Source organism: Gymnodraco acuticeps, unplaced genomic scaffold (genome assembly GCF_902827175.1).
Source record: "Gymnodraco acuticeps unplaced genomic scaffold, fGymAcu1.1, whole genome shotgun sequence".
Lineage (NCBI taxonomy): Eukaryota > Metazoa > Chordata > Actinopteri > Perciformes > Bathydraconidae > Gymnodraco > Gymnodraco acuticeps.
The window spans coordinates 505,869-520,373 of NW_022991258.1; the positions used below are offsets into that span (position 1 = coordinate 505,869).

The 14,505-nt window shown below is 37.9% G+C and overlaps 1 protein-coding gene across 2 annotated transcripts; it reads left to right on the forward strand.

Annotated features, from left to right (window-relative positions):
• Window positions 1-501: 501 nt before the first annotated feature.
• On the forward strand, window positions 502-14,091 carry LOC117561995 (WD40 repeat-containing protein SMU1-like). Of its 2 annotated transcripts, XM_034239753.1 has the most exons (12): window positions 502-716; window positions 5,659-5,869; window positions 5,956-6,108; window positions 6,188-6,304; window positions 6,825-6,947; window positions 7,609-7,728; window positions 8,078-8,194; window positions 8,777-8,904; window positions 10,075-10,201; window positions 10,297-10,458; window positions 10,783-10,935; window positions 11,161-14,091. In XM_034239753.1, exons 1-12 carry the CDS (start codon window positions 691-693, stop codon window positions 11,257-11,259), a joined length of 1,536 nt encoding a protein of 511 aa, XP_034095644.1. In that variant the 5' UTR covers window positions 502-690; the 3' UTR covers window positions 11,260-14,091. The 2 variants fall into 2 exon arrangements, with proteins under 2 accessions (XP_034095644.1, XP_034095646.1); XM_034239755.1 differs by lacking the exon at window positions 502-716 and having other exon boundaries at window positions 5,744-5,869; window positions 5,960-6,108.
• The last annotated feature ends 414 nt before the right edge of the window (window positions 14,092-14,505 follow it).

A 14,505-nucleotide genomic window follows, 5' to 3' on the forward strand; every position in this document is an offset into this window, starting at 1 on the left:
TGAAGCTCAACAATGTCAAACCCTCAAAATAAACAATGCATTTTACGAGGCACCTGCTTACCAATGGGTTTATTAGCAGAGGCATCCATATTTTACGGTGGCCCTGAAGTGCAAGACACCACAGCATTTCACAAAACGCAACACTATATTTAATACCCTCAAGTAGTAACAGCCATCGTCGACTGTTAAACCCTCCCAGCCCCCCCTACCCCCGCAGTGTGTAGTGGGAGGACAGTGATGGCTGGTTATCACACTGCATGCCAGTCTAGACATACATGTGCAAAAAACACCCAGCTTTGCATTGAGCACTGGGGTGATTTTCAGATTGATGCGTTTTCGTAAATAAATCCAATGGTCTACGAGCACTCCAAGACGCACGCGGTTATGTCCTTGGTGCTGACACTGCTGTTCTCGTGCCCGACTGCCGCTGCAGCATCTTCCCCACCATAAAACGTGGACCGAAAATGTTTCTTCTGTATATTAGCCATTAGCATGCGCCAGAGAGGGTGAGGGAGGCGTAGCTCAAAGACATTTCGTTGCAGCGGCAGTCACAAGGTTTTTGGACTAGTGCCCACCGCAAGAAAATGCGAGACACAAGAGAAACACGTGTAGTGGGTGGTCCTCGGCACACGGCTTTCACGTGGCTCTAGCGAGCGGCAGTCCGGGGCAACAACAGGAGACCACATCAGCATGGCTGCGGAGATGGAACCCTCTGAGTAAGTGCTCTTAAAACATTATAATGGTAGCACCTGTTAAAGCAAACATCTTAAAAATATAAGATGTGCACGGCAGGGTCTATTGTAAACACTAATTTGTTCGTTACGCATTGCGCGGGAACAGTGTGTCTCTTATTTATCATTAATTTGTGGGAATATCATTTTGCAGCAATGTTTGCGTCTATCTAAAAGTTCCTTCTTACCATGCAATGTGAAATTACTTCTAAGGACATGACGTTTGCCCACTGTTTGATTTCAATGCAATTAACAACAATATTAAGAGTATCAACATGTGCCTGTTTCTGATGTTGTTTATTGTCTGCTCATGGTTTGTGCACCATATTGCGCAATATTCCATACACTCACTCTATTTTATCACTTTATTTGTATTATTAGACGAGTATTATTGTTTATGTTGGACATATGGCCAATGTCGCCTGTAAATCAGCTGCAATTATCGTTTTGATTCATTTAATCACGTTCCTGGCGCTTAGTGAGAGGTTGTCTGTTTTCCTCTTCTACATGTGTCTGTTAATATCAACCCAGTCTCATGGCATTTCGTGTTCACCAACACGATTTTTAATCTATTGATTCGTGTTCACCAACACGATTTCCCCCTTTTTTTTCGTGTTGCACAGCACGATTTTAAAAGCAATGTATTTCTACTGGTAATGTGTTTCGTGCCTGCAGCACGTCTTTTTCTACGGTCGGGTCGTGGAAGACCGGAAGCTGTGTGGTTCATAAAAACATGTTCTTACCTATATACAGTCTATGGTTCTTACTCAATATCAAGCCACAGTTATTGCTTTTATTTTAAATCGTATAATTTCGGACTTTTGTTGCCGTCTGTGAGGAAAATAAATGGGGCTCAGAGCCTCAGAATACTGAAATCTGTATTTTTTAATTATTGTTTTCCTTCTAATTTGTTATTATTTTCAAAATAACACACTGTTATTTATTCACCAATAACACACAATTATCCTTGCTTTTATTTATTGGTTTAATTCCATAATCTCGGGCTTTTTTGGCATCCGTCAGGAACTGAATTTCAAAATAAAAATAACCGGAAACAGACGTAGGCATTTCGAGCGATTACCCAAGATCCTCAGCTATGGTTTAAGCTCGCTGATTGGATGTTTTAGCCGCAATGCATGCTGGGATTTGGTGTTTATATTATAGGAAATCCGGAAAACATTTTAAAAGAATAAAATAATACTAAATTCCGAGTGCTCTTGCTTTTCTCTTTGAAAGTCATCACATAACGGCATTGTAATACACGGTTCGGCTGCATTACATATTACAGATCTGCCGTAGTTCTTTATTTATAGAGCCCTGATGAGAAGACCTTTGGAAAAACGGAATAAATGCCGCCGAAACTAAATACTTGACGTGGATCATAAATATATCAACAATTAAACAACATCTTCAATTTCTCTTCACAAAAATAAGTCTCCTTGCAGTATCAACACTAATTCGGCTGACTTTTACATTTGATCTAATTCATAGATAGGTTATATTTATACCATAACGGTGCACAGCTGATATAAAAGGATTTGTAGTTTTTAAAGATATTACTGATTTTCTTTGAATGTAAGAATGTAAATACTGAGTCTGAAATAGTATAGCAATATGCTGTAATTTATTATGTGAAAGCATGAATAAAACTACACATCTTCAGATGTTGTACATACATAAGTGTCCTACACTAATAATATAATAAAAAAAGTTATTATGGCTGTGTGTCCTTGTGTGCACCTCCTAGTGGTTAAAGCACGTTATTGAATTATTGTTTTTATGTGTTATATTTGATTACACAAATATTAAGAGTACATACTTTCATAGGGGAAAAGTAGAAGGTCTGTGATAGAAATATAGAATATAAAAAATCAAGAAGATACTATAAGTGATCTCTACAATAAAACAGTTTAGTGCAGGATGTACAAAGATATTAATAGGAGGAGGTGCAAAACAGAAACACGAATTAACCTTTATTTAAACATTAAATAACAGATTAAGGTCTTTTTTTAAATAAGAAAAAAACTTTGGGGGTATCTATCTACAGATAGATATTAAGCCTGACAAAGTACTTAACGTCTAATATATTGCTTTCCTGCAATGTTAACTATGTTGAAGCACTTATTTTAACTGATATTATACATATGAATTATACTCTTATGTATGTAGATAGAATAAGAAATGTGCAGAATACGACAGTTTAATGGTGGAGGTACACACATATTGATAGATGTCTTGTAATGCACTGTTGAGGAACCTGTGACCCAAGTTGTTCATTCATTGCATAACTACACCGTAGTTGTGTATATGAATAAACCTTTTAAAATCTTGAAATCTTGAAAGGGATGTGCAAAATAGCCATAATATACAGTCTTTAATGAACTATTAGTAGAGAATAACGAGTAATGAATATACTTTATTACGTTTCCATTCATGTCAATTGCAGATACATGTTTAGTCTTCTCAAGCACCAACTATCAAATATCTCTCCTGATTGTTGGCACTTGACAATCACCTTACCTGAATTTTACTCAGGTGTAACTAAAGTCTGATTTAAGGGTTGTTTATATTTCACATAATTAATCCGAATCTGCAAAGTAACTAAAATAAGTGTAGTGGAGTAAAAATACCAGGTTAACCTCTGAATTGTAGTGGAGTAGAATTACAAAGTAACAATGAGCTGTCGTGGGTATATATTAATGCTGCTCATTATGGACACAAGCGATTTTCACCCATTTATTAATTATATGTTTTACATTTGATAACACCAATGTGTTTAATACTGGCAACTTCTAATTGTGGGAAAAACGAAAACGTTCAGTAGAGACGTCCCATAGAACATTTTGCGAAACACAATAGCCAACATGTGTAGTTCTGGGGGGGCGTTCGATTCCAGTTTTGGATAGTCTGGCGTGGTTTCGTTCCATTTCAAACAGCTGTTTGACGCTCGGCGTAACCTTGGCGCACTGCCACTCCAACATCCCAACGATAGCTGGGGATTATGGGTAGTGTAGTGTCTTTGGCCATCCTAAACTCAGACATGTTGACAATCGCAATGATGCTCGAAATGTCCCTTATAGGCCTACGTCTGTTTCCGGTTATTTTTATTTTGAAATTCAGTTCCTGACGGACACCAAAAAAGCCAGAGATTATGGAATTAAACCAATAAATAAAAGCAAGGATAATTCTGTGTTATTGGTGAGTAAATAACAGTGTGTTATTTTGAAAAGAATAACAAATTAGAACGAACAAAATATTTTAAAATACAGATTTCAGTATTCTGAGGCTCTGAGCCCCATTTATTTTCCTCACAGACGGCAACAAAAGTCAGAAATTATACGATTTAAAATAAAAGCAATAATTGTGGCTTGATATTGAGTAAGAACATGTTTTTATGAACCACACAGCTTCCGGTCTTCCACGACCCGACCGGAGAAAAAGACGTGCTGCAGGCACGAAACACATTACCAGTAGAAATACATTGCTTTTAAAATCGTGCTGTGCAACACGAAAAAAAGGGGGAAATCGTGTTGGTGAACACGAATCAATAGATTAAAAATCGTGTTGGTGAACACGAAATGCCATGAGACTGGGTTGTTAATATAGGCTCTCCATCTCTGGAAAGGATGTGGGTGTGCTTTTTTAATGCTTAGTTATGTTGTCTCCCTGTGAGGACACGTGGGAATGGAGCACACATTGTTGCCAAACTCAACGTCTTAAAGCTTAGCTGACATCCTCGTGGATTCATCTTCTTATTACAGACACATGCATTTCCTAACATTCGGTCTATATGCTGTAAAATGTTTTATCTCTTCGATTTACACAAGGCATCTATTGCACGTCTGTCCGTCCTGGGAGAGGGATCCCTCCTCTGTTGCTCTCCCTGAGGTTTCTCCCATTTTTCCCTTTTAAACTGTGGGTTTTCTCTGGAAGTTTTTCCTTGTACGATGTGAGGGTCTAAGGATAGAGGGTGTCGTTTTCTCATACTGATATTCTGAACAATCTGTGCTGTTGTATTTGCTGTAAAGTGTCTCTACTGTAGGCTATTTGTATTATATGTCCAGCACTTTGTCTCGACCAAAAATCGTTTATAAATGTGCTATATAAATAAAACTTGATTTGATTTGATTTGAAGGGAAAAGTTGAATAGAGTAAATGTACCATACAAATTGTCAAAGAGCACCAGTGGGTGGTTTCAATCCAGTCAGCAGGCAGTGCCACTGATCCATGTCACCGTTTGGTGCTAATGGAGTGACAGCAGAGGGGGATCAGGATGCAACAGAGTTGTGTAATTGCTCAGCAGATTGCTCTGAAATGGGACAAAAGTCCACATTAATAATAATAATAATAATACATTTAGTATAGCACCTTTCACAGAAATACAATTCACAGTGCTTCACAAGAAAGAACAAACGTTAACATTAATACCACAGAAACATGAATACAATAACAACATGAGGCAGAAATTAAGGTTAACATAAAAACAAAACACAGTCCCGAAAGGAACAAACATAAGAACATAACACATCACACACATCTCAAGTAGAAACACAATCCAATGTAAAAATAAAGATGGGTCTCAGTTGTTTTTTAAAAGCTTCTACAGAGACTGCAGAGCGGATAGTAATCAGGATCACTATGGCTTTCCTCAATTTGACTACACATATTGTTGTCTTTTGAAAGTTGTGCCAGACAATCTTTGGTCACATGTTTGACGCCATTTGAAATCGAAACAGTGTTTCAGTTGTTCTCTAATTCTCATTGTGACAGAGTGTGACGGAGATTATAAACAAATCACTAACATAGTGAGAAATATTACTGTTATTGCTTGTACACAAATGTTCAAATGAAGACCATTCTAATTATTTAAATGTTACATTGGTACTATCAGTCAACATGTGGTGTAAAATGATCCTATCTCATCTAGTGTGATCCGCCTGATAATGCAGTACCTCAAGGAGAACAACCTCTACCGAACACTGACCACCTTACAGGAGGAGACCACCGTCTCACTCAACACAGTGGAAAGCATCGACAGCTTCATTGCAGATATAAAGAGCGGCCACTGGGACTCCGTCCTGCTGGCTATCGAGTCCCTCAAGTTGCCTGACAACACACTGATTGACCTTTATGAGCAGGTGAGCTTTTGCCTCAATCAGCTAAGGCTTTTCATTGCTTGATGTTTAAATTAGCAGCATCTCAGTAACTCCTACCTCTCAAACAGGTAGTAATGGAGCTCATTGAGATGAGGGAGATTGAAGCAGCTCGCTCGCTCCTCAGACAAACCGACCCAATGATCATGTTGAAGCAGACGCAGCCAGAGAGGTACATTCATTTGGAGACCCTGCTAACATGCGTCCACTTTGACCCTTGCGAGGTAAGACAATGACTTGGTTTTCTTTTAAACTGTATCTCTATAAGCTTTTCATGAAGTATTGTCCTCTCTATCTCTGCAGGCGTACCCAAATGGCGGCAGCAAGGAGAAGCGGCGCAGGGAAATAGCCGAGGCTCTGGTGAGAGAGGTCAGCGTGGTGCCCCCTTCTCGCCTCATGGGGCTCCTGGGACAAGTTGGTGTGAGTACTCATCCATATACCTCAGTACTCATTCTCTGATTATAGGACAAAGGAAAGCCACTTAATGTTATTTGATTGGGAAACAAATATTTAATTTCTCCTCCCCTTCTCTGGTGTTGCCCTAAAAACCCAAAATTGGAAAGACTTTGGTTATATCGTAAGAGGGATATCTCCTTTTCTTGAATCTGACTTCCTTTAAAAGCTTTGAAAGTGGGCGGGGCTCAGTCAGGAAAAAAGTGATGTCACATACTTTTGTGTACCAATCAGAGTTCCAAAAAGAAAATGTGTGGAGAACACAGACATTACAGTCCGTCTTTATTTTTAAGACATTTTTGTTCTTGGAGCTGTTCAAAGAGTGCACTTTCCCATTCACATGTTTTGTTTTTTACAGATTTCAGGCTTTTAAAAAATTAATCAATTAATTTGAATATTCAAGTTGGCATTTCTTACTATTAGTAATTTTGTAGAGTTTTTGTAAAAGTAAAATGTACAAAATATTAATATGTGTTCTGTTCCACAGTCTCTAAAGATACAGCAGTGTCCAGGTCATCTGTTCTCTGACATGGCCATCGACACATCTGCCAACAAGGACAGACATGTGGAGAAGGAGAGCTTTCCAACACAGCTGTACCGCCACATCAAGGTAGATCCTCAACAACTTCCTGTACTTTAAATAAATATATATAGTTTATTATCTTTTTAAAATTGTAAACAGTGCATTTACAGTGAATAGGACTTTTTTTTCAATGAGTCATTTCACACACACACACACACACACACACACACACACACACACACACACACACACACACACACACACACACACACACTGATGTTATCAGTTAAGAGGAAATTACTTGGACCAACATTCATTTCCATGAGACTAACCCTAACTTAACCCTTAAGTCTTTACTCTAAAAGATAATTATTTTTGTTTTCGGGAGTTGCATTTTTAACCCATAACGAAGGCCAGTAGGCATCATGTGACTGTGTTAAAACATTTATGTCCGCACAATGTAAATATAACATGCCCTCACACAAAAAGGAATTGCTTTACTCACATAAAGGCACTTCTCTTAGTCTCAGGCTGTGCTCTCATCACTTTCACCCGGATGGAGCTGCCTGCAGTTTCTTGTCCTTGCTTTTCTCTGCTTCTGTTATACGTTTGTGAATGGTTAGACTAAACAACTTCAGACTGCAGCATGGTGGAAAACGTGTGATGTATGTTTGTGTTTTATGTCTAAGTGCTTCTGGATCACAGCAAGCATACGCTCGTGAATACTTGGTTTTGTTTCTACCTGCAGTTCGGGCGTAGGTCACATGTAGAGTGTGCCCGTTTTTCTCCCGATGGAAAGTACTTAATCACGGGATCGGTGGATGGGTTCATCGAGGTCTGGAACTTTAATACTGGAAAAATAAGTAAGGTAAGTTACGTTTCATACTATGATATTTTAAAATATAGAAATGTCTTATACTGCTTGTTTATCAAATGTATTGTGATTACTTTATTTTAGATGTTCTTATAACTTTACATAATAACTTTGTAGCTTGTTAATTTAAGTATTTATCAGTGTTGTAATGCCACACACTTAGCCGAAAAGAGATTTTCAACTTCGACATGGCTAAATTACAGAAGAAAAGTAACAGTGCAACTATAAATATGACAACATTTGATGAAATATTACGTAAATCTCTATCTTTCAATTATTTGGTTTAAATAATATTTTTTTCTGCTGTGTGTGTTTCTGTACATGTGAATTTGCATGAATTTAGGATTTAAAGTACCAGGCCCATGATAGCTTCATGATGATGGATGATGCTGTGCTGTGTCTGTGCTTCAGTCAGGAAACAGACCTACTGGCAACTGGGGCTCAGAATGGCAAAATAAAGGTTTGAATCTCATACTACTACTACTACTACTACTACTACTACTACTACTACTACTACTACTAATAGTACTACTACTACTACTACTACTAATAGTACTACTACTACTACTACTACTACTACTACTACTACTACTACTACTACTACTACTACTACTACTACTAATACTACTACTACTACTAATACTACTACTACTACTACTACTACTACTACTACTACTACTACTACTACTACTACTACTACTACTACTACTAATACTACTACTACTACTACTACTACTACTACTACTACTACTACTACTACTACTACTACTACTACTAATACTACTACTACTACTACTACTACTACTACACCAACTACTATTAATAATAATAATAATGCTTACAATACTATTGGTTGCTATAATTCTGCATATTTGGAAACACAGGCAAACAATCATTGTGTAAGTCTTTTTATCACTGAATGGAAATGGTGCCACAGCAGTGTTACGATATTGAAAAATGACATTAATTGACGTTAATTATGTTGTTCAAACGATAATATCATCATCTTCTCTCTCAAAAATGTGTGTGTTTCTTTGTCAAGGTGTGGAATATCGAGAGCGGTTTGTGTCTGCGCAGGTTTGAACATGCACACCACAAAGGTGTGACCTGCCTGAACTTCTCCAAGGACAACGACCTGATCCTCAGTGCCTCCATTAACCAGACCATCAGGTGGGATGTAACACAATTCATATTTGCATGGCTGACACACTGTGGAAAAGGAACAAAAATAACATGATGGCATTTGGAGTGCACGTCTTTTCAAACCTTTGAAAAGCTCCATTATTTCACAGAGATCAGCATTTGATGATCACGTTTTGATTCCAAGAGTAGTGCACCTTAATGTAAATATGTTAGGGTTGTTATTCCCCTCCCTGTCTCTCGCTCTCTCACTTCCTTACACACACACAAACACACTGAATCCCCTTTTAATTAAGAAGTTGAAGATCTATTTCTGACTCCTGGGGTGTGTGGGCTGAGTCTCTCTGCTGTGTTCAGCTCCTTTGCTGTGTGGGTGTAACGCTCAGAGACCATGTGCTCAGACAGAAAAATGCAGTGTGTTCATCTTCTTGGAAATTCCACGAGCTTGGAGTCTGAATTGTTGACTTATGCAAAATATTTCTCCCAGAGACAGAGTGATTCAGTGGGCATTAAGCCTCATGGTATAAGGCAAGCTATAATCTGCACCCAGTCCCTGCACAGGAGCTACAAATAAAACATCTGCACCTCAGCAACATGTCTCACCTGTTCCCCAAAAAAAACACACTCTTGAGTTAAATGAACCGAGATTTGTTAAAGGTCACCTATTATGCAGATTCCACGTTTTCATGTATGTTATACATAAACATGTGTCCCCTCTGTGTAAAGAGATTCGGAAAGTTTCAGGAAAAAAGATTTACTCACTTTTTGTCCTGATCCATTTTAACCTGTCTGATGATGAGCTGATCAGATTTTGGCCACTTTGGGTTGTGTAACCATTAGCCAATCACCAACCAAGGTAATTCCCGCCCACCTTATCACCTGAATCTCCTCCTAGAGCACCATTGTGTTCTTTTAAACCAAATATCTGGCAGAGGGGCGTGGGCCAGCAGCAGCTCATTAGCATTTAAAGGTACAGACACAGAATCAGCACTTTTGAAACAGGGCTGAAACAGAGGGGTTTATGGGATGCTACAATGTGTTTGGTATTTCAAGCCAAACACTTCAGAGACCTGTTTTGTATGTAACTGAGACCTATAATATATTATTGAAAAATGAATAAGAGCTTCTGTTTTTTTTTATTTTGTAATTTTTTTTTTACAGCTTTATGGGTCGATCAATTGTTCTGCGTCTCATTTTCAGAATCCATGCGCTGAGGTCAGGCACGACACTAAAGGAGTTGAATGGTCATTCATCGATTGTGACTGATGCTTCTTTCACTCAAGATGGATTTCACATCATCAGTGCCTCCGCTGGCGGCACGGTTAAGGTATAAGATGAATATTATTTTAATGTCTATGCTGCATTGGTAATATTATGTAGCTGGTAGAGTGTATTAATGTCATATTTATGTACACATTTTAGATTTGGAATACAGAATCCGGAAAATGCATCCACACTTACAAAAATCTGTCCCACACATCAGAAGTTCCCGTCAACAACGTGATTCCTCTGCCCCAAAACCCAGAGCACTTTGTGATTTGTAACCGCTCCAACACGGTGGTCATCATGAGCATGCACGGTCAGGTGAGCGCTCTCTGACTTTTAATATACAAAATACACAATCAATATTCAAACTGATTGAACATAGGTACTTTCATGTCGAGATTGACTGCTTTTATAATACTGTGGGTTTCATCATCTGGGGAACATGATCAAACTGAGGAACCATAATAACAAGCTAGTTTGGCTAATAAAAAGTGAATGTTTTTTTAAACTTTCCGAACTTCCATTGTTCATTATACCTTCTTTGTCTTTATTTAATAGGAATTCATATTTTGGTTTTGCCAATAACCACACAATGTTGAAAATAAATGTACAAACCAAATGTCCTTGCCTCTTTCTCTTCAGACTATTAAGACCTTCAGCTCAGACAGAGAGGAAAGGGCCAAGTTTGTCTGCTGCACGATGTCCCCCAGAGGGGAGTGGATTTACTGTGTGGGGGAGGACTTAGTGCTCTACTGCTTCAACTACACAACGGGGAGGCTGCAGAAAACTCTGACTGTAAGCCCTGCTGATAATACTCACTCATTATCAAGTCTGTGACAGGAGGCAGCTCATCTACATTGTGCTTGCAGTCATTTTCTTATCTAGTTATTTTTTGGTCACACTTGAAACTCTGGATATGTCGGTGCTGCTGTAGAGAAGTCTACAGCAGCTAACAAGGTAACAGTGAGCATGATGGGAAACGGAGAGTGTATGGTGATCTGTGTTCCTCTGCACCTGCAGGTTCATGAAAAAGCTGTAATTGGCATCGCTCACCACCCATATGAGAATCTGATCACTACTTACAGTGAGGATGGACTCCTGAGGCTTTGGAAACCTTAAACTGTCTCCTGCATCCTGATACAGAAGAGGGCTAGACACATGGGTATAAAGCAATTTAGTTATTTCTATGTAATGAAAAAAGATGGACGTATTAAACAAATTCATCACAAGGTCTATTAAGTAGCTGGTCTTGAGCTTTAAGGTCATATCCAATTGATCTTTATCTGAAGATGTTGTTATGGAAGTGCAGGTGAAAACTTCCAGCACTTTCTTTTCTTTTTGTCAATGTTGGCACAAAAGATGATGTTACAAATTAATCTTTGAATTCAATGGTTTTTAAGATTATTCCTTATTACAACCCCTCATGTGCTGAAAAGCACCACACAACAGCTACTTAACAGACCCTGTGGTGAAGTTGTTTCCTGAATGTATTCAAATGTAAACGTTGAACCTCAGCCATTAATTTCTATTTTGTAATCAATTGTAATAATTTACCTGCTAATCATTTAAAAATGTCAACAGATTTTAGACACAGCGAATGCAAGTTTTGTTACGTTGGAGGGTGGATAAGAAAGATTTAGCAACATAAGGGGAAAATGTCAAAATAATAATGTTGTCAAATGAAAACATTTAAACGCGTGCAAAGATGCTAAATCTAAATGGAAACGAGGTTATAATGATTTTCATCTCTCTTTTGAAAATGAAAGGATTCCATATATATATTCTTTATTTTCCTATTGCCAATGAATCTCATGAATGACGACAACCAACTATACTTTGCCTACTTTGCCTATTTTCCTAATGTGTTTGTGGCACCTTAAAGTCCTTTGGTTTTTACTAAAGATTTGGAAAAAAGCTAAATATGAGTTTTTTCAACAAATTATATCCAAAATGAGTAAATAATGTATTTGTTGGGGACTGGATTTAGCTGCGTATTAATACACATTTGGTGCTCTGAGTATTTACAGCTGAAGTATGGTGCATGTAGGTTGGCCTCTTAATAAACTACAGTACCCATGTTCATGGTAATATTTGAACATGTTGCCTACTCTGTCGCTCACTGATGTGTTTTTATTTTAAAGGCACAGAGAAATGCTCTGTCTTTTGATCCAAAGCTGTACGAGGGAGACATTTACTGTTGGTTTTGGTCTTTTCATTTGACAATAAGAAAATCACAGGAATATCACAAATGATTCTTTAAGCAAAGTCTTAAACTAATGTTTTACTCTAAATGGGTCTTAATTGATATATTTTTACGAAATATATTTGTCAATTTAAACAATATTTTTCTCATAGATGTTCTATAATCTGTAAGGTTTTTGATGTTTAAAAGCTGCACACACCTCCTTCCTGTGAACCTAACTTCACCAGTTCAGTTTATATTCTCACTTTCATGTCTTCTGTCTTTATTAGACACACATATGCATGTTGGTGAACTGTTGTCGAAATATGAATAAGAAAAAATGCCTAGTTTGGGCTTAAACAAACAATATCAGGTAAATGATTTGTCACCTTTTGTTTATAATACTTTTTTAAACTTGAATTCAGAAGAAATGTGTTTTGTCCTCTGTACTCCCCGCATGCTACCTCATGAACTGTCTAAATGTGGCTCTACAATAATGTTTTTAGTGAAAATCTGCATGATGACTAACGATAAACCTCAATGGAGCTCCAGTGACACATTCTGTATCCTGTGTGTATATAATAAATGTATTTAACATGTTAAGATGTGTCGTTCTGCTGCACTGACTCTAAAATGTGTTGCTGTGCATCAGGTGCCCGTTGCCGACCAGTTTTTATTATTTGTACTACAGTAGTCTTTTCTATCGTCTGTCTCTTTACTATCATCCATATTTTATTGTTGCAATAATAATGTTTATTCATCACACTGTACTTTGTTTTTATTGTTATATATAATACTGCCAGTTATGTTGATGATGAATATAAATACAATTAAAGATCTTTTATAATTTCCAGTGTTTGTGATATTTAAAAAAATATATATAACCCTCACCAAGGAATCTGATGTTTCCTAAATGCAGAGGAAATATATTTATTTTTTTATTAACCTAAATAACAAAATGATAGAATATATTTGAAACAAAATATATGCTTGTCTGTACAAAATAAATACGAACTTTCAAACTGTTGTTGAACCGTCGGTCCAAAGTCAAACGATATTCAATTGACTATACTAGTACATATTCATAAACAGTAAATAAAATCATTTCCTACCAATAGATTGTTGCAGCTCTATTGTAGAATGTGTGTAATGTTCTGTGGCATTGCTGACGGCAAGCAGAAATAAAAAGCAAGAAGAAATAAAGCGAAATGAGTTAGCAAAGAAAACCATGGTCAGGAGAAGTTAACACCAAAAGCAGGAAAATAAAACATCACTCACACAGTAACGCCACAATTTAGAGAGACCATCAAACGGCATTTAATTAGAAAACATGAACATAATTTATGTTTGGTCCTAACACACACATAGCATCAATCATTAGAAACTTAACAACACGTATTTCAGTTGATTCCACTGACATGAGTACTCATTATTTTGCATCTATTTCAACAATTGAAGGAATCTCCCTTGCGATGAGCACAGTCATGTTTTACAATATCCAAGGCAAAGTCATCACTGAAAAAAACCAAACTGAAAAGTTCAAGTTAAGTTATGGTAAGGCTTTTACACAGGCAGACACATTAAAGAGGCTTCAACTCAGAGTTCAATAACCTCCCCACAACACGTTTGGCAAAACATTGAGGGCGGAAAATATGAAATGAAGACACTTAGGCCCCGGCCACACGAGGACGATAACGGTCGTTTCCGTTACCGTTTTGTAGACCATTCGGCCACACTAGGACGACAGAATACGGCACTAAACGACTACGGTAACGGTTCCCAAGGTGGATAGAACGGCATACGCAACGCTCTGGGGGGTCCAACGGCTCCGTGTGTGCGCCCTATACGATCATTTTCTGATAATGATGAGGCAATAGCCCCGCCTCTCCCCACCTCTGCTGCTCACCCCCGCGTCAAAGTAAACTGCACACTGAATTCAGATTATTTATCTTTCTCTCGATATGGAGCTAAATGCGAGTGAATTTAATCTGACAGGACGGAGACACGCAGCTCTGCTCACCTGCAGCTCCTCCCGCTGTGATGCGGCGGTGAACGGAGTAAAACACACACTTCAAGTCAGATCATCACCCTTAGCTATTTTAATTACCTCTCAAACTAGTTATAAATATGTTTATTTTTACTGTCGGCCGGGTCACTCATTACTGGATCAGCTGCTGCATGAG

Coding starts and splice junctions, on each gene's coding strand:
- LOC117561995 (XM_034239753.1), top strand. CDS start 691: ATGGCTGCGGAGATGGAACCCTCTGA. Junction 6,948..7,608: donor AGCTGTACCGCCACATCAAG/GTAGATCCTCAA, acceptor TTCTACCTGCAG/TTCGGGCGTAGGTCACATGT. Junction 10,459..10,782: donor TCATGAGCATGCACGGTCAG/GTGAGCGCTCTC, acceptor CTTTCTCTTCAG/ACTATTAAGACCTTCAGCTC.